The 26991-nt window shown below is 37.3% G+C and overlaps 1 protein-coding gene across 2 annotated transcripts in view; it reads left to right on the forward strand.

Moving 5' to 3' along the window:
- The window catches only part of ARL15 (ARF like GTPase 15), a 466036-nt gene that overhangs the window by 171806 nt on the left and 267239 nt on the right, over window positions 1-26991 (forward strand). For both annotated transcript variants that reach the window (XM_068990589.1, XM_068990590.1), the window contains exon 3: window positions 13390-13449. In XM_068990589.1, coding sequence (XP_068846690.1) covers window positions 13390-13449 — 60 coding nt within the window. The remainder of the gene's footprint in view (window positions 1-13389; window positions 13450-26991) is intronic.

Raw genomic sequence — 26991 nt, forward strand, 5'->3', positions numbered from 1 at the left:
GGTAACAAATCCGCCTGCCAGTGTAGGAGACACAGGTTTGATCCCTGGTCCGAGAAGATCCCACATGCCACAAAACAACTAACTACTGAGCCAGCGCTCTAGAACTACTGAAAGCCTGTGTGCCTAAAGCCTGTGCACTACAACAAAGAGTAACCCCCACTGTCTGCACCTGGAGAACGCCCCCATGGAGCAAGGAAGACCCAGCACAGTCCAAAAGAAAAAATATATGTATATATCTCTTTTTAAAAAAGGATGTTATGAACAACTTTATGCCAGGAAATTTGACAACTTAAATGGACAAATTCCTTGAAAGATAAATCATCAAAATTCATTCAAGAATAAATAGAACACCCAGATCTGTGGTTAGTAAAGAAATTGAAATTGTAGTTTTTTTTTTAAAAAAACTAGTTGGTTTCACTGGTAAATTTTCTTGAACATTTGAAAGAGGAACTAATGCCAGTGCTATATAACATCTTTCAGAAAATTGAAGAAGGAGGAAAACTTTCAAATTCCTTGTATAAGGCCAGCAAGTTTAATGTTAAAACCAGACAACAATAATACAAGAAAAGTAACAGACCATATTCCTCATGAACATAGATGCCAAAAATATAAACAAAAATCTAGCAAATAAAATCTAACGGTAGTATATTAATAGGTATTATCCTTTAATATATCATGACCAAGTAACATTTATCCCGGGAATACAGGACTGGTTTCACATTCAAAAATAAATAAATTTAACTTACATTATCAGTTAGCTGATATTGATCATCTCAAGAGATACAAACAAAAACATTGATTTCTGATAAGAAAAAAAAAGAAACTCTCACCAAAGTTGGAACAGAAAGGAATTTTCTCAACTCTTAAAGTCCATTTATAAAAATCTATAGCTGTTGTTATACTTAATGATGAAATACAAAACTTATTCCCAGTCAGATAAAGAATAAGACATGAATGTCTGTTATCACCGCTTCTGTTCAGCATTGTAGTGGAGATTCTAGGCAGTGTACCAGGCAAGAAAAAAGAAAGAAAGGGCTTCCAGATTGGCAAGGGATAAGTAGAACTTTGTATGTTTGCTATGTTTTCTATATAGAAAATTTGATGAAATCTGCAATTTTACACCAATAAATGAAGAGATGGCTAATGTGAATTTAGAGTTGATAGTTTTGGAGATGTGAAAATTTGAAGGATAACTTCGTTCGTTAGTTTTGGAGAATGTTGTCTTTAAGACTAGAAGCAGACAGAATGATGGACAGATGTTAGCCAAATATTGAATTCATTCAGATAGATAAACAAATTCCCTGAAAGTTCAGTTCAGTTCAGTTCAGTCGCTCAGTTGTGTCCGACTCTTTGTGACCCCATGAATCACAGTACGCCAAGCCTCCCTGTCCATCACCAACTCCCGGAGTTCACTCAGACTCGCGTCCATCAAGTCAGTGATGCCATCCAGCCATCTCATCCTCTGTCGTCCCCTTCTTCTCCTGCCCACAATCTGTGCCAGCATCAAAGTCTTTTTCCAATGAGTCAACTCTTCGCATGAGGTGGCCAAAGTACTGGAGTTTCAGCTTTAGCATCATTCTTTCCAAAGAAATCCCAGGGCTGATCTCCTTCAGAATGGACTGGTTGGAACTCCTTGCAGTCCAAGGGACTCTCAAGAGTCTTCTCCAACACCACAGTTCAAACGCATCAATTCATCGGTGCTCAGCTTTCTTCACAGTCCAACTCTCACATCCATACATGAATGGAAAGTTAGTATATGGAAATCCAAAGGTCCACATATAAACAAATGTCACAAATTCAAGTGGGACATGATTAAGAGATGAGAGATGATACCACTCTAATGGCAGAAAGTGAAGATGCACTATAGAGCCGTTTAATGAGGGTGGAAGAGGAGAGTGAAGAAACTGGTTAAAACTCAACATTCAAAAAACTAAATTCATGGCATCTGGTCCCATCATTTCATGGCAAATAGATGGGGGAAAAGTGGAAACAGTGGCAGATTTTGTTTTTGGGGAGTCCCAAAATCACTGTGGAAGGTTACTGCAGCCACGAAACATAAAGGACGCTTGCTCCTTGGAAGAAAATCTATGACAAACGTAGATAGCATGTTAAAAAAGAGACATCACTTTGCCGACAAAGATCCATATAGTCGAAGCTGAGGTTTTTCCAGTAGTCATGTACAGATGTGAGAGTTGAAAGAAGCCTGAGCACTGAAGAATTGATGCTTTTGAACTGTGATGCTGGAGAAGACTTTTGAGAGTCCTCTGGACAGCAAGGAGATCAAACCAGTCTATCCTAAAGGAATTCAACCCTGAATATTCATTGGAAGGACTGATGTTGAAGCTCCATTACACTGGCCACCTGATATGAAGAACCGATTCATTGGAAAAGACTCTGATGTTGCGAAAGATTGAAGCAGGAGGACAAGGGGGAGACAGGATGTGATGGCAAGATGGCATCACCAGCTCAATGGATATGAGTTTGAGCAAACTCCAGAAGATAGTGAAGGACAGGGAAGCCTGGTGTGCTGCAGTTCATAGGGTCGCAAAGAGTCGAACATGACTTAGCAGCTGAACAACAACAGATGGTAAAAAGGTAAAAGTGTAAGGACACAAAGGTTGTCCTAGGTGACACTGATAAGGGAAGAAAGAGCTCTGTGTGCTGGTAGAAAGAGGACAGAAAAGCATGTAAGAAAATGTTGGAGCCCAGAGAAGACTTTTCTTAACAAAGGTGAGGTTCCCTGGATTCAGTGGGAGGGCCTTAAGGGAGAGCAGAGTTTGGGCAGGAGGTGTGAAGTGAGGATATAGAAGAGAAAGGGTAGATGCTTGTTGGTTGAGTCTGTGTGTTTATTGTAACTAATGAAGGTGGGCAAGATGTTAGAGAAACTAAGAAGGGGTGGAGGCAGAGGAGAACTAAGCAGGATGATTTCAGTTATCAGTGGACCCAGAGAATCCCAGTCCGGATAGACGTTGCTGCTGTGCTCAAACTCAGCTTCCAGTTCCTTTTGTTGTATATGTATGTAACTGAAAAAGGACAGAGGAGGTAGAAGAAAGGTCTTCTAATAAATGACAGAACCCAGTGGTGGAGGTCGGAAAGCCACACGTCCGTGTGAACATTCAATGTGGAGATGGGAAAACAGTCACAGGAGGCCTATGGAGAACAGTGTACACAGTGAAGGAGCAAGCGAACCTAACTATATGAAAATTTCGAAAGACTGGAAAGCTAAAATTCAGAGGAGAAATATAAGTGAAAGCAAGGCTATTGAGAAATATTTGTATAAGATGTTATAGGCAGGAGTTTATGACTGTCCCATTTAGAGAATTCAGTCACATTCTCAAATAATACCGAGAATCTAATTAATAAATTAAGCTAGGTTCACAAAGAGATATTCATAAAAAGAATTAATGGGAAACAGAAAGGTACAGCCTTATCAGAGGTCAATTTTACTAGGAAAGGAATAAAATGTTAATTTTATAGCTAAATTTACCAAACTTTTCATTTTGTCCCAATGCTGTGAAGATTGTGATTCCCTTCATATGCACATGAATTAATGCTGACATTGTGATTGGTGTTGCCTCCCCTCTTTTTTTGGAAAGCAGTTATTCATGTAAATTAAAGGTTACCAAAATATTTACATCCCTTGGCCTAGTAATAGTGTCAACTGAGAATTTACGGTAAGCATGTAATTTCAGAGAAACTATATGAACAAATGATTGCCACATTTTGTATAACTGAAGCTTTAAAGTAATTTAAATGTTCTGTATCAAAGGAGTCTGTTAATTAAATTGTAGTACATCAATTGAAATGATCACATATTGAGAAACATATACAGCCTTCTGTAGAAGGAAATTAAATTTACATTTTGAAAATTAAACCTTGCAAAACTGCTTTTAAATTGAAAATGGGAAAAAATGTAAAAAAATAACAATAGGCTTTGTTGGTATGGTCAAATTATGTGTGACATTTTATTCTATTAAATTATTTCTCTATTTTATAGTGTTTTGATTCTATCAAGCCAATTAAAAATGAAATATTTGTTGGGAGAGTTTGGAACAGTTGAAAAGATAGATTGAGAATTCGTTTCTTAAAATGAAAACACAACACAAGAAGGATATGTCTATTTAATTCAGCAAGGCAAGAATCCCTGCTTTTTCTTCATAAGTCAAGGGAATCCAAACTGTGTTGGATTGTTAACTTCAGCAGTCTTTTACTTTGACATAATTTTTAAAAGATACTTAAATTGTCAAAACTCAAAGGACCAAGAAATCCTGCAAAAAGCAGGTCCTGCTGATAAAGGGGGAAAAGTTGAGTAGCTTGCACATTGGTCTAGAAACAAAAGTGAACTTTGTCCAGAGTGAATTCCTTGACTGTATAACAGCACAAAGAATTTGTTGATAAAAGGGGATGTTAACCTGTAGGTTACACAGTATTCACTTTTTTTTTAAACCAGAGGAGTGGAGTCTATAGGTTTAGGATAATACATTGTTGTAACACAGAGAACAATCAAGAGAAAATTGAACAGTTGAAATTGAAAAAGGTTGAAAAATCTCTTCTAGGGATGTATATTACTGCATTTGAAAGTTTGTGAAGTGTTATGTTATTCAGCTAAAATAGAAAATAATTATAATTTGAAAGAAATACAGAAAGTTTATGAAAATTTGAAGATTTCAATAACTTGAGTATTTTGTGCATACATGTTCGTAAATAAATTAGAAAGTCAGCTTTTGTATCTGCTAAAGGATTGTGTTTTATAAATGCTGATAGATTAAATTTCCTTTTATGATGTTGAAATCATATTTAAAATTTCGCTAGACCGTTGTCCAAACATCACAAAACTACCATGGCCGTTAATCATGCCCTTGGTTCAAGTCAAGGCTACCAGATCTGTAGAGTGTCTTTCCTTTAGCAGTTCTTTAGTGATCCAGGGATCTGAGAAGCACACACAGTATCTGTGTACAAATGTCCAGACTTGCTATGTGTTATGGGAGGTGGGGGAAGGGTGGAGGTTGGTCTGTAGGTCCAAGTAAAATACTTATGTGTTCCACACAATGAGTAAAAATAGACTAACCTCCCTCCCAAACCTAATTTTGTTACGATCTCAGTAATGCTTTCCCTGCATAAAAATTTTCGAATCCATCTCCCTTGTATCACGGGCTTTTTTGGATTTAAGGACTCAAAGACAAAAACTGAGTCTATGCAAACAATTATTTCCCCAAAGAGTTACTAAGTCATATATTTATTAAAATTTGTGGGGTTAAATCTTAGGGGAGGTTTCAGTCTTACTAATGTAGCTTAAATAGGCCAGGAAAAAATGACTACGTAACTTAGGCTTCAGCCATCAAATTGTTTGAATGGAGTCAGGAGACCTACCCATGAGCCCTTCAGCCAAATACTGGAGGCCATTGATGATTGACTCAGTTGTTACTGTTATTCCCTCCTCCTTGTTTAATACAAATAGTGGAATCTAAATGTTAGAGGGGGAATTCAAAATCAATAGAAAAAAGTGGCTGGTGAGTCTGAGAGCTGTCAACTAGGACCCTGTCTTGTCCCATCCACTCACTGCCTCCTTGTGAAAAGAGCATCAGAGGAATGCTTTTGTTTTTTTGAAGAAGCAACAGAGCAAGCACCCTGTCATGACTGAGTCAGGTGAACATTTTCCCTCACCTCCTAAGGTCATAGTTTTATTAATAATATCTTATAAAAAGTACTCTCTAAACTCATACTATTACTTTTATTTCATTAATAAGGCAATGTAGTACAGACCTGGGAACACAAGAATCAAAAGAGATTCCTTGTGTTGGATTATTTAGAAAACAGGAGGGGAAATAAATTAGTGGGCTCATTAAGTATATGTGTATTTTTCCAGTCAGCTCCGCCAATCTTTAGGTTCAAAACTGGACAAAATAGTATAAAATACATCAGCTTGTTGGTATATGGAGGAGGTGCTATAGGGTAGAGTTCTGGTGGACTGATGAGACCTGAGTTCAGGTTTTAAATGCAGCACTTAGCCCTTTTGTCTAGGTCTATAACCCTTCTAGGCTTCATTTTCTTCCTGGAGCAGTAGTTATTCATTAACTTAAGGATTGTTCTAACAGCTAAATTAGGATATACAGTTGTCTCTCGGTATCTGAGGGGGACTGGTTCCATGACCACCCTCCCCTACAATGGATACCAAAATTTGAATATGCTCAAATCCTTTATATAAAAATACAGTATTTGTATGTAACCTACACACATCTTCCTGTATGCTTCACATTATCTCTAGATTACTGATAATACCTAATACAATGTAAATGGTGGCCTGTGTGCAGCAAATTGAAGTTTTGCTTCTTGGAATTTTCTGGAATTTTTTTTCCCAAATATTTTTGATCTGCAGTTAGTTGAATATGTGGATGCAGAACCCTTGGATGTGGAGGCCTGACAAATATAAACGCTTCACACAGATCTTTAAACTTTGTTAGATATTTTGAACTATCTCCTGAGAAGTTAGAAGCTATCAGACCCTTTTAACTAGGTGAATGATGTGAACAGAGGTTCATTTCAGGAAAACACTTCTGCTGGTGTATGAGGATGATGGAGGAGGCTGATAACAGAGTTTCGTTAGGAGGCTCACTAGATGGTTTGATCAAAGTTGTACTGTGAGGATGGAGAGAAGTAGGCATGTTTGAGAACTATTAGGCAGATGAAACTGAAAGGCTTTGGTGACTGAGAAGGAAAGAAATGTTAAGGAGGACCACAAATATTTAGTCTATGGAAGTCCTCAATAAATGTTTGTTTTAGATTGTGTCTTCAGCAACTCTTACTTTTACCACTGCTTTCATAATATACCTGAACTTGAGGCCACACATGATTTTGATTGGGAGAAAGCTTTCAGTGGGCATTTGATGACCATTAGTAGTCGCAGTTTTTAGTTTTACTTTTTAGAAAAAAAAACACTTTGTAGCACTGAGTACTATTTTCCTCTACAAATGGGGAATCTGAGACACAGAGGGATTTAATAACTTGCACAGACAGTTAGTAATGGTAGACCCAGAATTTGAACCCAGACGTTCTTACTGTGGAGCCTATGCAATCCACGGATTTTTATTCTTCAGAGTGGTCCTTCAAAAGAAGTGTTTTGATGAATTGACCTTTGTATCTCTACTAAATATTAATTTCCCTTCTCGACCTCATCCAATTCAGTGTAAAGGAATAAAATACAGTTGATCGGATGGTTCTTCTTGATTGCCCTTTTGGTGAACCAAAAATGTGTCCTTACATTTTAATTCTTCTTAATCCTTGCAAATAGGATGAATAACATAGAAAAATATTGCTTCTCTTCTATGAATAGTACATTCTCTGGACTAGTTATCTAGGCTTCATCCTCTGAACATTAATTATCCCAGCTATATTGTAAAAATAATATGAAGACAGCAAAGTGGAAGACTACATATACCTTTGCAGTATAAATCTAGCCACACATGTTCTATGTGAAGAGAAAACATTTATGAGTATTCTGAAGGAACATTTATATGCCTATAAATAACATTGCTGGTTTACTTTGCTTAGAGTGAATGCTAGAGGACATTTTTGTAGTCTGTGCAAGGATTCAAGATGGGAATCATCATATAATCTGCCTGTTAAATCAGTAAATTTCTAAAGTTGTATTTTGCATGTGGGTGTGGCAGTTTCCAAAAAAAATACTACTTCCTTCTGGGTGCCTGCATATTGTCAGCTTTTAAGAATCAAAGCAGATTAAACTTTGCTAGTATGCTCCGTAACTATTTCCTTTTCAAAGTTGGGGTTTGTCCCATTTCTCTGGAAAATTCATACTTGGGTTTGTACTGAACATAACCACTGGTAGACTGTTTAGCACTTACATAGGGTTTTTGTTTTCAGGATTTCATAATCATTGCCTTTTAATCCATTTAACACCCCTGTAAGGTAGGCAGATAAATTCAAGCATCTAAGTCTCCCGTGGGCAGATTTCAGTGCCAGCATGAGTATTGTGATTGGCACTGAGTTTCCTTAACTTCCCAGAGGCCAGACACCTGGAGAGGCTTTCCTACAGGTCAAGATACATGCCAGTGTGTCAGCCACAGGGCACTGCCCTCTACTGCTCCTGCTATTTTGCTAAGATTCAGTGACTGCATCTACCATTACCCACAATGCTATGCCCATTGTGTCTGTCTGCATTAAAGCCACTCTAAAAGAGTATGTTTTGAAAGATTCTTAAGGAGCCCAACAAACATTTATGTTCTGTAAAGCTATGGTTTTTCCAGTAATCATGTATGGATGTGAGAGTTGGACCATAAAGAAGGCTGAACACCACAGAATTGATGCTTTTGGACTGTGGTGCTGGAGAAGACTCTTGAGAGTCTATTGGACTGCAAGGAAATCAAACCAGTCAATCCTAAAGGAAATGAACACTGAATATTCACTGGAAGGACTGATACTGAAGCTGAAGCTCTAGTACTTTGGCCACTGATGCGAAGAGCCAACTCATTAGAAAAGACCCTGATGCTGGGAGAGATTGAGGGCAAGTGGAGAAGGGGGCAACAGAGGATGAGATGGTTGGATGACATCACCAACTCAATAGACATGAGTTTGAGCATATTCCGGGAGATAGTGAAGGACAAGGAAGACTGGTGTGCTGCAGTTCATGGGATCGCCAAGAGTCAAGACTTGACTTAGCGACTGGACAACAATAACAACACAACAAATTTCAACTGTTTACACTCCGGTTGAGCATCAGTTCAGTTCAGTCGCTTAGTCATGTCCGACTCTTTGCGACCCCATGAATCGCAGCACACCAGGCCTCCCTGTCCATCACCAACTCCCAGAGTTCACTCAGATTCATGTCCATCGAGTCAGTGATGCCATCCAGCCATCTCATCCTCTGTCGTCCCCTTCTCCTCCTGCCCCCAATCCCTCCCAGCATCAAAGTCTTTTCCAATGAGTCAACTCTTCACATGAGGTGGCCAAAGTACTGGAGCTTCAGCTTTAGCATCATTCCTTCCAAAGAAATCCCAGGGTTGATCTCCTTCAGGATGGACTGGTTGGATCTCCTTGCAGTCCAAGGGACTCTCAAGAGTCTTCTCTAACACCACAGTTCAAAAGCATCAATTCTTCAGCACTCAGCCTTCTTCACAGTTCAACTCTCACATCCATACATGACCAGAGGAAAAACCATAGCCTTAACTAGACTGACCTTAGTCAGCAAAGTAATGTCTCTGCTTTTGAATATGCTGTCTAGGTTGGTCATAACTTTTCTTCCAACGAGTAAGCGTCTTTTCATTTCATGGCTGCAGTCACCATCTGCAGTGATTTTGGAGCCCAAAAAAATAAATTCTCTCACTGTTTCCACTGTTTCCCCATCTATTTCCCATGGAGTGATGGGACCGGATGCCATGATCTTTGTTTTCTGAATGTTGAGCTTTAAGCCAACTATTTTGCTCTGCTCTTTCACTTTCATCAAGAGGCTTTTTAGTTCCTCTTCGCTTTCTGCCATAAGGGTTGTGTCATCTGCATATCTGAGATTATTGATATTTCTCCAGGCAATCTTGATTCCAGCTTGTGTTTCTTCCAGTCCAGCGTTTCTCATGATGTACTCTACATAGAAGTTAAATAAACAGAGTGACAGTATACAGCCTTGACATACTTCTTTTCCTATTTGGAACCAGTCTGTTGTTCCATGTCCAGTTCGAACTGTTGCTTCCTGACCAGCATACAGATTTCTCAAGAGGCAGGTCAGGTGGTCTGGTATTCCCATCTCTCTCAGAATTTTCCACAGTTTATTGTGATCCACACAGTCAAAGGCTTTGGCATAGTCAATCAAGCAGAAATAGATGTTTTTCTGGAATTCTCCTGCCTTTTCCATGATCAGCAGATGTTGGCAATTTGATCTCTGGTTCCTCTGCCTTTTCTAAAACCAGCTTGAACATCAGGAAGTTCATGGTTCACGTATTGCTGAAGCCTGGCTTGGAGAATTTTGAGCATTACTTTAGTAGCATGTGACATGAATGCAATTGTGCGGTAGTTTGAGCATTCTTTGGCATTGCCTTTCTTTGAGATTAGAATGAAAACTGACCTTTTCCAGTCCTGTGGCCACTGTTGAGTTTTCCAAATTTGCTGGCATATTGAGTGCAGCACTTTCACAGCATCATCTTTCAGAATTTGAAATAGCTCTACTGGAATTCCATCACCTCCAGTTGAGCATAAACTCCAACAAAGGTACTTTTCATTCAGTGATAACACTCATGGCTCCAACTAAGTACTTAGTTTAATCAATGAGCAGCAGAATTTCTGTCTTAGGAGTCTATAATATATCCAGGTAGGGGAAAAATATGTGTACCTAATGATTAAATCATCAACATGGCATCAATTGAAATATAAAGTTGGCAGTTTTATGTAGTATGCTTATTTGTACCAGGCTCTATGATAAAGATAATGCATGCATTATCACAACTTTGTGACGTAGATACTATCATCCTGGTTTATAAACAATGAAAACCAAGGCTAGTAAGTTGACCACAGTCATAGAGCTTCTGACTCCTAGGTAGAAGGTAATGTATAGAATCTTAAAGCTCTAGGGCAATATACAACAGAGGAGTGGTAATAATAGAGTGGAGTATATAACAAGGCACATATTAACTTGTTTATGTATAAAGTAAAACAAAACCATGTAAAAGAATTGTTTTTACACATGTAGTAGTTTATATCTTTTTACCTTTCTCAGCACTTTTTAACTTTTCTAGCACTTGCTTCAATGAAAGTATTTGTATGTTTTCCCTTCTACCTTGTTGACAGTTTCTTGAAAGGATGACTGTGTCTTATTTATCTTGTAATTGTATGTATTAAATAATGCTTAACGCCTTAAATCTATTGGGTGCTCAGGAATTACTCAGTAAGCTTTAAAAATTAGTAGAGCTTTTACCCAGAGATAAACCAATGCACCTAAGGGCAACTTATCTTTGACAAAGGAGTCAAAAATATACAGTGGAGAAAAGACAGCCTCTTCAATAAACATTACTGGGAAAACTGGACAGCTAGTTTTTCTTTCGTGTAAAAGAATGAAACTAGAACACTTTCTAATACCATATGCAAAAATAAAATGGATTAAAGACTTAAATGGAAGGCCAGAAATGATAAAACTCTTAGGTGAAAACAGGCAGTACACTCTTTGACATATATCACAGCAAGATCCTCTTTGACCCACCTCCTAGAGTACTGGAAATAAAAACAAAAATAAACAAATGAGACCTAATTAAACTTCAAAGCTTTTGCAAAGGAAACAACAAACAAGATTGAAAGCCAGCCCTCAGAATGGGAGAAAATAATTGCAAATGAAACAACCTACAAAGGATTAATCTCTAGAATATATAAGCAGTTCATACAGCTCAATACCTGAAAAACAAACAGCTCTATCAGAAAACGAGCAGAAGACCTAAACAGACTTTTTTTCCAGAGAAGACATACAGATGGCCAATAAACACAAAAAAAGATGCTCAGCATCACTAGTTATTAGAGAAATACAAATCAAAATTACAATGAGGTATCACCTCACTCCAGTCAGCAAAAAAATCTGCAAACAATGAATGCTGAAGAGGATGTGGAGAAAAGGGAATCTTCTTGCATTGTGTGTGTGTGTGTGTGTTTTTTTTTTTTTTCCAATTTGTAGTCTTTATTTTATTTTTTCATATTTTCTTGGCTGTGCCACATGGCATGTGGAATCTTAGTTCCCTGACCAGGGATCAAACCCGTGCCCCTTGCGTTGGAAGCCCAGAGTGTTAACCGCTGGAGTGCCAGGGAAGTCCCCTTCTTGCATTGTTGATGGAAAAGTGATACAGCCTCTATGGAGAACAGTATGGAGATTCCTTAAAAAACTAGAATAAAACTACCATATGACCCAGTAGTCCCACTAATGGGCATACAGCCTGAGGAAACCATAATTTAAAAAGATACTTGGACCCCAGCGTCCATTGCAGCACTGTTTACAATAGCTAGGACGTGGAAGTAGCCTAGATGTCCATTGGCAGATGAATGGATAAGGAAGGTATGGTACCTATATACAATGGAATAGTATTCTGCCATGAAAGGGAATGCATTTAAGTCAGTTCTAATGAGGTGGATGAACCTAAAACCTAGTATACAGAGTGAAGTCAGAAAAAGACAAATATCATATATTAATGCATATATGTGGAATCTATAAACATGGTACTGATGAACCTATTTGCAAGACAGTAATGGAGATGCAGACATAAAAAACAGAATAGTGGACAGGGTGGGGGAAGGAGAAGGTGAGACGAATTGAGAGAGTAGCATTGAAACATATATATTACCATATGTAAAACAGATAGCCAGTGGGAATTTGCTGTATGATGCAGGGAGCTCAAACCTGGTGCCCTGTGACAACCTTGGGTAGTGGGATGGGGTGGGAGGTGGCAGGGAGGCCCAAGAGTTGCAGGGGGACATATACCTGTGCTGATTCATGTTGATATATGGCAGAAACCAACACAACATTGTAAATCAATTATCCTCCAATTAAAAATATTTTTTAAATTATTAAAAAAAAATTTTTAAGTAGTAGAGCTTTTAATTGAAAAATAAGTAAGTGTATATGCAAAACATTTAAATGAAACTAGAGAACTGCTCCTATTTAAGATTTATACCTTGTTCTCCCCCATTATTTGTTCCAGTTTCTTATGGATCATTTCAGAAATATTCAGTATATGTATTTGTATGTGTGTGTATAGGTAAATGTACATTCACCTTACACCTGAATTGATTGTCTTAGATTATGATAATTAAGTCCTAAATACAGGATTAATCATAGCACTATATGCAGAATATACTTTGATAACAAAAGACATTTATTAAATGCATTATAAAATGCATAAATGGGTAATTATGATTGTACATCTAAGAAAAATCTATGTATGACTTTAACCATGTCCTTGAGAGAAAATACTAACATAAATACTATGTAATTCCAATATAAGATGGTTATAATTTAGATACTTTAGGGTTGCTAAGTTATATGTGAGGGAAAATTAACTTTAGGAATTAGATGTAAAGATCATGGTAAATTTAATATTTTCTTTGGAGTTTCTCTATACTTTCAAATGTCTTTCTCACAACTGGAAAAATTTACAAAGAGCTATTATGTATGAAGGAATGAGGCAGTATTTGGAAGAAAAGAGTTATATTTTGCTGTAGCATACAACTATATTTTACAAAATGATAGAAGATAATACTAAGTTATAATTTACCTTGAAAATTATGTGTTCCTGGTGTAAATATGAGCTATGAAAAATAGTTCTTCATCTGCCAAAAAGAGAGAATTTGAGAATCTTATGCATTTTTAAAAGTTAAGTTGCTAATTCTTTGTTTATTGTTTTCTAATTGTAGGTTTTAGTATAAAAGCAGTGCCATTCCAGAATGCCATCTTGAATGTAAAAGAACTTGGAGGTATATCATATATCTTTTCTATGTCTGACTCTAACTTCTACTAAGTTCGTATTAATGTGTTACATATAATTAGAACGTGATGGTGAGGTATTATTCTAGAAGGTGACTTATTTTTACCTTTTCTCTTGATAATACGTTTCCTAGAAATTTTTTTTCTTTATATATATTAAAGGTAGTTGAGTTCTAATTGACATAAACATAATGTATGTTTATTTATGTAGTGCTACACTGCTAGTACCCTTTCACACTTTATACTCATGGTTTTGCTTCTCTTATGACATTTATTCTTGAATGGAAAAAATGAAGAGTTTTAATATAGTCATAGAAAAAAGCTATACATTATGCAAAGAACTGTATTTTAGAGTAGTTTGTCTTCCTATTGCAGGTTTTATTGTATTAGATCTTTTTAGCATGTGTTTGTTCTGATAATAAATCTTTGCCAATAGGTTCTTTGTTGGTCGAGCACATTTATTGGATAGGCTTTACCCCAAATTGTACATCACTCAGTCTTTTCATTGCACTCTCTGTCTAGGATGTTTTTGATTGTATTTTATGTCGGTCAGGGTCTTAACCCATGTAAGTAGGTTAACAAAGAAATCAGTCAATTCAATGAACCTGCTAAGGTCTGTAATGGCATAGGAAAATGATAAGTCCTCTGGAGTTCAGTATGGTATGGGTGAGTTTAATGACTTAGAAGAGAGTTCTCTTCCATCTCTTTAACCACTTTGTGATATTGACCTTATTCTGTTTTGTTTTTTTTTTAAGCTCATTCTGTGATCTAGTATTAGATTGATGAAATTAAAACCCAGACCTTATGCCATCTTAATAGTTTTTTATGCCTTCTTGTTTTTATATAATGATGTATTGGCTGATCTTTCCAAGTTTACTTCTGTCAGTCTGTTTTATAGCCACTTTGACTTTAGTAGTATTAATATTTAAAATAAACTATGGCTGATAAATTCTGGTTTTTCTTTGACATTGGTTTTGTCATTTTGACTGAAAAAGTGATAAAACATGAATGTTCTTATAATAGAAAAATTTTCTGTGCAAAAATTGTAAGACTTGTATTAAATATTTTAATATTACTTTGTGGCTTCAGAGAACATAGTATAAACATCCATGGAATCAAATTGAATGGTTTGAGAATTCTATTATTTTTAAATATTACTGATACTTAATAATATTATTATTACTAGGCTAGATGCAAAATTTTTATTAAATACCCTCCAGATGTAAGAAACTATTGATTAATTAAGATGTTTATTATTGATGTTTATTTTGATGATATAAAAAATGTATAATGCATCTTAACAATTTTTTTAAAGTGCAGAATTTATTATAATCTTAACTGTGCCATTGAAACTCAGTACAGTTCAAAAGATTAAATTAGAGGAAAGGGGTGTATAAGGTGGGAATCCATCTGTTCCCAAGCAGGGTTTAATTTTGTTGGAAGAACTGTGTATGCCCTAGCAATTACTGAAATGGAAATTACAATGGAGAGGATACTATAGAGTTTGGTGGAAATACTTCAGTTGTGCCTCTTGCATGATGAAATGGAGAGATGTAGGTACATGATAGAGCTTCACGGTTGGGATCCATACATTGGTTTCAGACTAGTGATGTGTGGTGCTTGGCAGGTGGTGTTGAAGAGCAGATTACTCCCTTCAGCAGTGATTCTTCTACCCCTGAAAATTTAATAGCTGTTTTCAGTTGAGAGGCGATCTCAAGGAGGTGATTTTCTGCATAGAGTCTATTTGTGTATCCTGTGTTGTGTGCTCAGAAGCAAGCAGTGGAGGAAGTTCAGTCTTTGACTTTTTACTCACTAATTCCTTTACTCAACAAATATTTTTTTGAGCACCTCCTCTACCTGCAGTAGGACTGGGCCCTAGATCAGCCAAGAATGCATGAAAAGCAGACTAACATACATAGAGAGTATAGTTTTCATAGGATTTAGGTAAATCTTATATCCCAAGAGGCTCATCCCAATATAAGATATGAGGCCTTTAGGGAAAATTATGACCTCCTAAAATTAAATTGTTTGAGAGGAAGTTGCTTGACCCAAGAATTTCTAAGTTCAAGAGGAAAGAGTTGAGAATTTTAAAATCAATGTGTGAAGATGTGAAGCTGTTATTTACCAGTAGAGAGTTAACTCAGAAGACAGGTTAATCGGAATTCAACCAGGTTGTCAATCCAGGCGAAGATTCTGAGATCAGGGAAGAAACTCAAGAAGATAGGTGTAAAGGTAGGCAGATACTAAGAGCCCGAACTTGCTGAAGTTTGGAATGCTCTGCTGCTTCTTCTAGGGTTAATTCAGGAGATTGGCCCAGCCCATTTCTCCCTTCTAATTCCTTCTTCTACCCTTTTCACATGGTTCCAAGGTTTTCCATCACTTGCTCCTAACCTCTCTTACATTTCTTACTTCTTCAAAATAGGAAGAAGCATGAGCTTGTGTTCCTTATCTAGTAAGAAATGGTTTAGAATGAAATAATAACTAATGGAGTTAAATGAAAGCCACTTTTGGTAGGTCTTACTATAAATAGCAAACCTTATGTCACACACACACTGATGTGTGTGTGTGTGTGTGTGTTTACTGCCTAATTTATATTAGAGAGAATTCTATGCTGTTATCAATTTTCCCTTTTATGAGGATATTTCTTATATCTTGCACCTAAAAATTCCTATAAATTTCATTCATAGCAATTTTCTCAAGTGATCTTTTCCTGCTGTTCATGCAGTCATTCTAGCACAGTTATTTGTGTGTCAAGCATGATTCGAGGGACTGGGAATAAACAGTATTTAAAAAGAGACCTGTGGTTCAGTGATAGAGACATTTATGAAAACCAATATTTGAAATTAATTTTGAAAGTAATGAAATTAAGAGGGAAGTAAATATAAAGAATGACACGAAGAGACAATCCAGCCTGGTGGTATGATGGGTGAGTCCTGTTGACACTATTTTGAGAATGACCTGTTCTCCTCATCTTACCTGTCCCACTCATCAGGCTGTACCGATTACTCTAGAACTCTAAAATTTCTTCTATTTTCTTTCCGTACACATTCTCACTTAATCTTTGCAACTTCATGCCTAGAGAGTAGATGCTGTGATTATCTGATAGATAGTGAGACACAGGACACGTAGACACAGGTCAAGTGGTTTGTTCAAAGTTATTAGGAGAAGGATTTCTGGGAGTCGATCTAGCCCTTAACTAGGATACCCTGTACATGAAGCATTTTACCCAGTGCCTGGCACAGAAGAAGTGCTCCCAGGTATTGTCTGCTGCTGTTCCTACCACTATTATATGAACAATTTAAAGTTTTCACATGTTGGTATTATTTTCATTAACACTGTATTGATTACACATGAACACTCTGCTCTGCTCAAAACTGTAGGATGTTATCCCTAATCATTGCAGCTGCTTTTATTATTCATTTTCTGTCTTTCTTTCTTTATTTAGAGGTCAAGTCAACTCTCCTCCATTTTAATTGTGACTCTAGTACTGTAGTCAGGCTTTCCTCTTCTGATTTCTTCAAGACTGCCTTCTGAAGCAGAGTCTTCACTTATTCTAGGTAGTTTCCAAAACTTACAGAATTTACCATAAACTTGTCATTTTCATACTCTTTTATTTTTTCTAATTCAGTCAAGAAATATTTACTGAATACATATTATATGCTCAGGCCGAGTTCTAGAAAATGTTGGTGGTTATAGTGGAGTGTGAAGTTAGGTGGGTCTTAGGAAGTATCACTATGAACAAAGCTAGTGGTGGTGATAGAATTCCTGTTGAGCTATTTCAAATTCTAAAGTATGATGCTGTGAAAGTGCTGCACTCAATATGTCAGCAAATTTGGAAAATTAAGCAGTGGCCACAGGACTGGAAAAGGTCAGTTTTCATTCCAGTCCCAAAGAAAGGCAATGCCAAAGAATGCTCAAACTACCGATCATCTCACATGCTAGTAAAGTAATGCTCAAAGTTCTCCAAGCCAGGCTTCAGCAATACATGAACTGTGAACTGTCAGATGTTCAAGCTGGATTTAGAAAAGGCAGAGGAACCAGAGATCAAATTGCCAACATTCGCTGGATCATTGAAAAAGCAAGAGAGTTCCAGAAAAACATCTATTCCTGCTTTATTGACTATGCCAAAGCCTTTGACTGTGTGGATCACAATAAACTATGGAAAATTCTGAGAGAGATGGGAATACCAGACCACCTGACCTGCCTCTTGAGAAACCTATATGCAGGTCAGGAAGCAACAGTTCGAACTGGACATGGAACAACAGACTGGTTCCAAATAGGAAAAGGAGTACGTCAAGGCTGTATATTGTCACTCTGCTTATTTAACATATATGCAGAGTACACCATGAGAAATGCTGGGCTGCAAGAAACACAAGCTGGAATCAAGATTGCCGGGAGAAATATCAATAGCCTCAGATATGCAGATGACATCACCCTTATGGCAGAAAATGAAGAAGAACTAAAGAGCCTCTGGATGAAAGTGAAAGAGGAGAGTGAAAAAGTTGGCTTAAAGGTCAACATTCAGAAAACGAAGATCATGGCATCCATTCCCAAATAGATAGGGAAACAATGGAAACAGTGAGAGACTTTATTTTTCTGGGCTCCAAAATCACTGCAGATGGTAATTGCACCCATGAAATTAAAAGACGTTTGCTCCTTGGAGGGAAAGTTATGACCAAACTAGACAGCATATTAAAAAGCAGAGACATTACTTTGCCAACAAAGGTCCGTCTAGTCAAGGCTATGGTTTTTTCCAGTGGTCATGTATGGATGTGAGAGTTGGACTATAAAGAAAGCTGAGCACCAAAGAATTAATGCTTTTGAACTGTGGTGTTGGAGAAGAGTCTTGAGAGTCCCTTGGACTGCAAAGAGATCCAGCCAGTCCATTTTAAAGGAGATCTGTCCTGGGTGTTCATTGGAGGGACTGATGTTGAAGCAGAAACTACAATACTTTGGCCACCTGATGTGGAGAGCTGACTCATTGGAAAAGACCCTGATGCTGGGAAAGTTTGAGGGCAGGAGGAGAAGGGGACGACAGAGGATGAGATGGTTGGATGGTATCACCGACTCAATGGACATGAATTTGGATGGACCCCGGGAGGTGGTGATGGACAGGGAGGCCTGGTGTGCTGCGGTTCATGGGGTCGCAAAGAGTCAGACACGACTGAGCGACTGAACTGAACTGAACTGATAGTGTCAACACAAGCATAGTCCCTGCATAGATTGGCTAATCAACACAAGGGGAGACTCTTTAACATGAACTAAACTTCTCTCCTTGAATTAAAGTCAAATATTTCTTATAGGCCTAAAACAAAGTTCTGGGTTAATCCCTTCCATACTTGAGGGGATTCGTTATTTTAAGACCATCCAGTTCTGATCCTTTTGGAAGTCATTCTCTAGTATCTCTCAGTGAACTTTTTTTTTCTGCGTATTCTTTAATTTGGAAAGTCTTTTTTAAACTAATCTAAATCCTTTCTCCTTTAGTTTTAATTAATTACTCTGCTTGTCTTGTTCTATTATTTTTATTTTTCTGGATGTTATGCAAGACACCAAGCAGGATCCTGGATAGACAAAAAGATTAATCTTTTGAAGGATTTTCCTTCCTCCTAGTGACTTGTTTCTAAGCTCAGCCATTCACTATGGTTCCAGATAAGCCTGCTTTCCTGTATCTTTGTTCCCTTATCTGTAAATTGTAGTACTAATAGTCCCTATATCATGTAATCCTTGTGAGGACCAAATTAGTTAATGTAGGTCGAGTACTTAGAGACTGTCTGGCCTTAATATTTCTGAAAGATTTACTTTCATTATAGTTACACCCTCACTCCCTCACACCCCACAAAAGCACCTTTAAATAATGCCTTTTTCATCCCAAATTCTCTGAAGATAAAACAAATCACATATGATTGCTTTTTCCTTTGTGGTCATATCTCTCTCCCGCATAGACAAAGTGATCTTTTCCTGAATGGTGTTCTACCTGAAAGTCACTGAAAGGGACCTCGTTGGATTCTTGGTTATCTGCCCAGCATATTTTTTGACACTGCACATGTGTTAGTAGTAAATGTTTTTGTCCTTTTCCACCTAATCACCTTTTTTTCTGTTTTCAGATTCCACCAGAAAAATCTCTTGTCTGTCTTAGTGCTTCTCAGTTGCTTTCATTCTGTTTGATATGTATTTTAACCACATTACTAAGGTAAGCAAAGCATCTGGCGTTTAACTGAGTTGGATGCAGTGGTCGCAGCAGTGACATCACAGCACTGATAATTTTTCATCTTAGAAATGTCCAGTTCTTAAATCTACGAATAGATTTTTATACCTTCTTAGATGGCTTTCTCTTGATTCTGAAATTTTGTTCACAAATTGATAGAATCCAGAGAGGAACATTTCATCTCTTAACACATTTGGTTTGTTACCACTTATTGATAAGGTTCCAGACATCATAATATTGCTTTTTCTTTCTTGAACTGAATTCTGGAACCAACCAAAAAATGGTTGGTTTTGCCAAATGACTTGTTTTCTTCCCTTTAATATTCTAATGAGTTATGTCTGAATTGTTTCCCCATCCCCCTATCTTGGCCAGGGTCCCCACCCAATATACTCTTTGGCTGTCTTATCTTCCCAGTTGACTTTGGGGAAGGCAGGGCAAAGCTAAAAATCAGTTAGCTATCTTTAACACTTGAGCATTCATTGCTGTTAGTTGCCAATCAAAAGGGAAGATATGAGGATTTTTGTTTGCACTTTCTTTTCTTTAGAGGAAGGCGGTGAGGGTAGTATGGAAAGTGAAAGTTGTGTTTATTTACCCATTTACTTCAGCCCATGCAATAGTGACTGAATGGTTTTTGAGGGTTGTCAGCTGAGCCATTTTTTAAAGTTTGCTTCTTTCAGCAGCCAAGCTGTTATATGAAACAGATGTTGACTCTGTCCTGTTTCTTTGTTTGCCTGAAGGAATACGCCTCCTCATAGTGAAAGGTGCTGTTTCTTTGTATCCTGCTAGTTATCTTCGGGTGCTGTTAATCTGTCCAGGTTATTTGCATTTCTAAAGTTCTCCAGAAACTGTACAGGGCAGACTTCTTAACAGGCAACCCAGGGGGCACTACTGCCTGCTTCTTCTAATCTGCTTTTTGTACCCAGGCCGTTCGATGTCTTTCACCAAAATAAAGCTGTCTTCTTTCAGAACGTTTTACTAAGTTACTTTTGAGGGAATAATCGCTCTTTAATTTTATCTGATGCATTCTCACTGTTCTTTGTATATTATGATTATTCCCTCTATATAGCCATTACTGCCTCCTTCTAAAAAATAATGCAACTCAATAACTATAAATTTAATGTACCCCCTGGCTCGGAGGGTCATGCTATTCTATAAAGACAGGAGGAATCGATAAACCAATAAATTGGTTGTATATTTAAAAAAAAGACTGATTATAGGCAGACAAACTTGAAGAGGTTATTATGGCCACATTGTTGTAAGGGACGATTGGAATTGCCTAGATTTTTGCTGGTGTAGAAGGAAACAACTTGCCGTTCAAAAACTGTTTTAGACATCTTCAAAAATGGGTTTCATGGGAGAAAAGGTAGGAAACCATGACCCTGGCAAAGGAACATGGCGGCACAGAGTGGGGGCCCAAACATGGCCAGGTCCACAGAGTCCCTTAGCACTGGGCTGTGAAGTAAGTGACAGTCAGCTACAGATGAGTGAATGTGCATGGTCTGTGTCTTTTGTATAAGGAAGATCTTTCTATACCTTTTCTATAAGGAAGAAATGTGATTCAACAAGTAGAGTGTAGCCTCAAGACACTCTGTCCCCTTCTGCATTTCAGCTTCTTTTTGTTGGTCTTTCTTATCTGTAAGATGTAAGTTTTAATAAATCATCACTATTTATTTCCCAAGGGATTGGGCTGGAAAAGTAAAGTTCAGTTGCCTAAAGTGCCTCAAGAGAGATGCTTTAAGAATAGACAGTGGTATTGCCACTAATTCTCTTTTTATAGTTGTGGATCCAGTGTGATATGTAATACTGAATGATAGAAACGTCTTGATATAGTATTGTTTGCTTATCTAGGAAAAGAACCAGACCTTTCTGCAATGGGAACAGCCAGTTAACTCCTGGCTCTCTGAGCTGTGTACTCTCGCTTAGGCTCTACTAGGGGAAATGATATTGGTACAACGCCAAGTCACTTGGATGTGAGTTGAAAGGCCACAGCTATCTGAATTGGTTGAACAGGATCCCAGGGTGGTGGTGTTCAAGCATTTTTTACACTTGCTCAGGGAAAACTGAGCCAAACAGTCAGGAGAGCCAAATAAATGAGTTTAAGGGCCCAGAAGTCTGTTACTGGCTGATGTAGACTTGACCTTAATTTTTGTTTTCTTCTGGACCTGTGCCCTAGGAAGTTTTTTAAAATCTGTCTTCTCAGTCATAGTTCAGTATAGTACTTAACGATTTGCTTCTCCTAAGACTCTGTGCATGTATAGAATGTTCTAGAAACTGGGTTCCCAGCCCTTTAAACCTCCCACTCCCTCTGGCAGTAGGGATCTTAGGTGCCTCTGAGGTTGCTGCCTCACCACTGTTTCCTCTTTAAGGGTGATCAGGTCATTTCATATCTTCTCACTCTACCCAGCTTCCCCACAGAACATTTGTGTTGGGTTCTTAGCTTAATTTCTTATCCCTCACAGGGGAATAGGTATCTCTGTTTCTCCCAGGGGTTACCATAATAGCAACTAATTTTCACTGTGTGTTTGGTTTCAGTGTGATATTGCAGCAATAACACTGAAGTCAAGAGACCAGTATTTTCCTCTAACGAAAGAAGCCAGGGGACCTTGGGCAAGGCATTTAACTTTTCCAACACCACTTTCTTTTCTAGCAGCGGGAGATACTTATAAATGTTCTGTTTTTTTGGTATAGCTTAACTAGTTTATTTTTTATATAAAAACTTACAGTATTTACTTTGCCTCAGTCTCTGAGAACCATAGAGCCAGTCTCTAACTGGATTATTTCCTCTACTTGCCTTTATCCCTGACTTTGTCAATTATTATTATTTTTTGTACAGTAGGCATTTTAATAAATCTCAAAGTTTTCTTTTTGTATGTAAAAAGTAGTGTGAGGCAGACCAAACGTCCATAAAATAATTAACAGTAACTTAACAAAGGTGCTGTCACTGTGGTCTTTACTTTGGGAAGCATTCTAGTCTGTTATGAGAAGTACTGGGCTTCCCAGATGTCACTAGCAGTAAAGAACCCACCTGCCAATGCAGGAGACATAAGAGATATAGTTTCAATCCCTGGGTCGAGATGATCCCCTGGAGCAGGGCATGGTAACCCACTCCAGTATTCTTACTTGGAGAATCCTATGGACAGAGGAGCCTGGTGGGCTGTAGTCCAAAGGGTTGCAAAGAGTGGGACACAACTGAAGCGACTTAGGACACATGCATGCATGAGAAGTATTATAACAGCACAACATGCCATTTGGTTGTACAGAAAGGACAAGACATAACAGAAGGACAGTCTAGGGAAAGGAACAGATGAGATGAAAGTCAAGGAGGTAACAGTGGGATTGGTTCAGTCTTGTCCCAGCATAAACCAAGGCTACGGTCACCTCTGACTTTTGTCCCATCTGTTCCTAGGCTGTTTTTCCCTCTGTCTTCTGTGTCCTTTCTATATGATCCTACTTGCATCTTCTACTCAATTTCTGGTATTTGCCATACTGGACTATAAGGTTTTGAGGAACTGAAAAGAACAACAGTAATCTTAAGGGTTTGTTGTATGTAGTATAAAATATATCCATAGTTATAAGCTGAAGGGAAATTTGCCAAATTATTCCCCAAGATGCTAAGAGTAAAGTTAGATCCTTCAGAGGCAAAATGTTTTATTGTTGTTGTTGAATTCATTTCAGTGAATTGTTAATGAATATTAACTACATTCTGGGCCCTGAGGATACAATTTCTTCCCTGCCATATACACACATACATGCTCTCTCTTCTGAACCCATTTCTTTGGATATTTTGATGAGAGAGATGTTGGCTATAGCAATTATGAAAGTTCTCAGAAAAATTAAATAGCTTAACTAGATTCCTACAATGGGAATGTCAACATGACAGTTGTTGAAGAGGTAATATGTTTGTAGCTATTCATCCCTTATCAGGCTGGATTGATTCTCTGATATATGCCGGAGCCAAATAAAATTGAACTGGTTAGATTTGCTTTTGAGGTGTCACAGATTTGTTTCTTTTAATTTTTTAAGATCCAAAGTATTGTCTAAAGACTCTTTTGAAAATGCTTGATCATTTTAGTCTTGAAATTTGCTGATATTCATGGCATTCTTGTGAGAGGTAATAATGTGAAACTTTTTATCATATTATTTTAATATAGTTATGGGGCTTTTATGATTGAAAATTAAAGGTTTTTTTTTTATTGTGTCTATTCTCCCTCCCTTGCCAAAATCTCATGAAATGACAAAAATATTAGAAAATAAACACATAATAATAAATCTATAGCAAAGATAGATTTAAATCTACAATAGAAAAGGAGAGCAAAATAAAGCTTGAGGTACAGACAATGGAAATATGAGATAGAAGGGGAATTCATCAGGATTATTAATCAGGAAGCTTATCAGAGTTGTTAATTGGGACTTTACATTTGGAGCTCTGCCTTTATTTTTCTTTTCTTTTTGTGTTAGATAGTGGATGGCAGCTGTGTTTACCCACAAACTAAATCCTTGAGTGTGGGTGCTAGACTCAGTGAGGCGGAGCAGTGCCCAAGTAATGTACTGACTGCCAGGTGGGTTAGAAGGCCCACACACAAGGGAGACAAGCCATTTGTCCCCTGTTAATCACTAGAAACAGGCAATGGTAAACAGAAGAGCTGGCAAACAGATTTTCAAGCAAAGAATAAGCATATAATCATGACACACCACAAATGAGGGAAATCAACACCATGAAAGAAAGACACCCACTCAACAGTCAGAAGAAAAGATGTCCAAGGACCTACAGGTAATGGAATGATCAGAAGAAGATATTCAGCAAGATGGAGAAAGGTTTTGTATTCATGAAAAAGAATGTAACGTAGAACTTGGGAGATTAAAATTTGACTTAAAACTTTGAAATGAAAATGTCAATTTGTAACTAAGATATTAATTAGTGAAACTAAGGACTGAGCAAGGAAATGTCCTCAGAATGCCTTCTAAAAGGAATACTTTGTAAGTATGAGGGAAAATTTAAGAGACAGAGGGCTTAGCTACAGAAATTCCAACATCTCTCTATGAAGAGCTCTCTATGAAGCAAAGTAAAGAGAAGCTGGAGAGAATAAAATAATCAAATAAATAATTTTTTTAAAGCCTCTAATATGAAAAACAGTACTTCAGTTTAATGAGCCATCTGAGTGCCCATACCTTGATGTATCATAAAGAAGGAGAAACTATTGTCATCACAGAAACAAACATACAAAAATACCACTATTTCTTGTTTCAGCATGGGAGATGGCAGAGTCATCTGCCATCTAGTAAAGAGGAAAAACCATTAGAGTGTATTATTTACATATTTAGAGTAAGATTGTAATAAACCAAAGAAAAACCAAAGTTTAAATATTGTTTTTCAGTCACTTAGTCTTATCCAACTCTGTGACCCTATGGACTGCAGCATGCCAGGCTTCCCTGTCCATCACTGTCTCCCAGAGTTTGCTTACATTCACATCCATTGAGTTGATGAAGTTTAAATTCAGGATTTAAAATTAAGGATAAACACTATAACAATAAAAGTAGGATGATATATACAAAAGTACTTTAAAAAGTCTGAAAGGTTACATATTCAGCTAATTTAAGTTATCTTACAGAATGGAGTTAGAATTTACTGTGTTCAAATAGGTTTTTTGCTTTTTAATATTGTGTGAATTTTTTATGAGAATTTTTTTTTTTTAGTTTAAGAAATAAATTCACTCCAAGAATAGAATGCAAAGAAGATTTAATAAATTGAACAAAACACATGAATGGTGGGGGAAACCCAAAATAATGAACAAAAGGTTATGATAAATAGAAAACATCTATATATACATTGGAGAAGGCAGTGGCAACCCACTTTAGTACTCTTGCCTGGAAAATCCCAGGGATGATGGAGCCTGGTGGGCTGCCGTCTATGGGGTCGCACAGAGTTGGACATGACTGAAGCGACATAGCAGTAGCAGCAGCAACATATATACATTCAGTTCAGTACAGTTCAGTCGCTCAGTCATGTCCCACTCTTTGCGACCCCATGAATCGCAGCACACCAGGCCTCCCTGTCCATCACCAACTCCTGGAGTTCACTCAAGCTTACGTCCATCAAGTTGGTGATGCCATCCAGCCATCTCATCCTCTGTCGTCCCCTTTTCCTCCTGCCCCCAATCCCTGCCAGCATCAGAGTCTTTTTCAATGAGTCAACTCTTCACATGAGGTGGCCAGCGTACTGGAGTTTCAGCTTTAGTATTGATATACTAAAATAACTGAGCATTGACCTTAATATATTTAACTGTATAATTCTATAAAGCTAAAACTAGGAAAAATATAAGAAAAAGTAAACAGATCTGTAGTTAGTAGAAGGATTTAGCCATGCTTCATTCAGAAGACCAAGTACATGTACTAAGTGTATGTATTAAAGCATTTAAATAGACAATTAACAAATTTGATCTCATTGAAAATTATATAGTTTTTACTCTCATATAGAAAGTATACTCTTTGGAAATACACATAAAATATTTACATGCATGACCATGTATAATGTGTCTTCTGATTTAAATCCATTTTATAGCAAATAGACAAAAATAATGACACATGACATTTATAGCTCCAGGGGAATCTTCCCAACCCAGGGATCAAACCCAGGTCTTCTCCATTGCAGGCAGATTCTTTACTGTCTGAGCCACCAGGGAAGCCCCGTGAACCTTATACCGTGTACAAAAGATTTAAATCAAAATGCATCCTAGACCTCAATATGTGACCTAAACCTATAAAACTTCTAGAAGAAAACATAGGAGAAAATCTTTATCACCTTGGATTCTGCACAGATTTCTTAGGTAAGAAACCAAAAGCATAATCCATAAAAAGAAAATTGGTATGTTGGATTTCATATTACTTAAACTTCTGCTTTTTGAAAGATGCTGTTAGTGAATATACAAGCCAAGATTAGGTAAACATTATTTGGAAATTATATATCTGATAAATAACTTCAATCCAAAATATATAGAGAATACTGAGAGTTTAATCATAAAAGAGACAAACTCTTAAAAATGGGCAACAAATTTAAATATATACTTCATCAAACAAAATAAAAGGAAGGTAAGTACGTACATGCAAAGATGCTTAATGTTATGTCATTAGGGAAATAGAAATTAAAATCACCACACACATATTAAAATGTTTACAATTTAAAAGCCTAACTTTGTCAAGTATTGGTAAAGATGTAGGAAAACTAGGATTCTCGTTCAGTGTCCATACAGATGCAGAATAACACAGCCACTTCGGAAAACAGTGTGGCAGTCTCTTCAGGTAAATGCAAACTGATCTCCTAAGCCATTCT

The sequence above is a fragment of the Capricornis sumatraensis genome, chromosome 18, assembly GCF_032405125.1.
Source record: "Capricornis sumatraensis isolate serow.1 chromosome 18, serow.2, whole genome shotgun sequence".
NCBI classification, from domain to species: domain Eukaryota; kingdom Metazoa; phylum Chordata; class Mammalia; order Artiodactyla; family Bovidae; genus Capricornis; species Capricornis sumatraensis.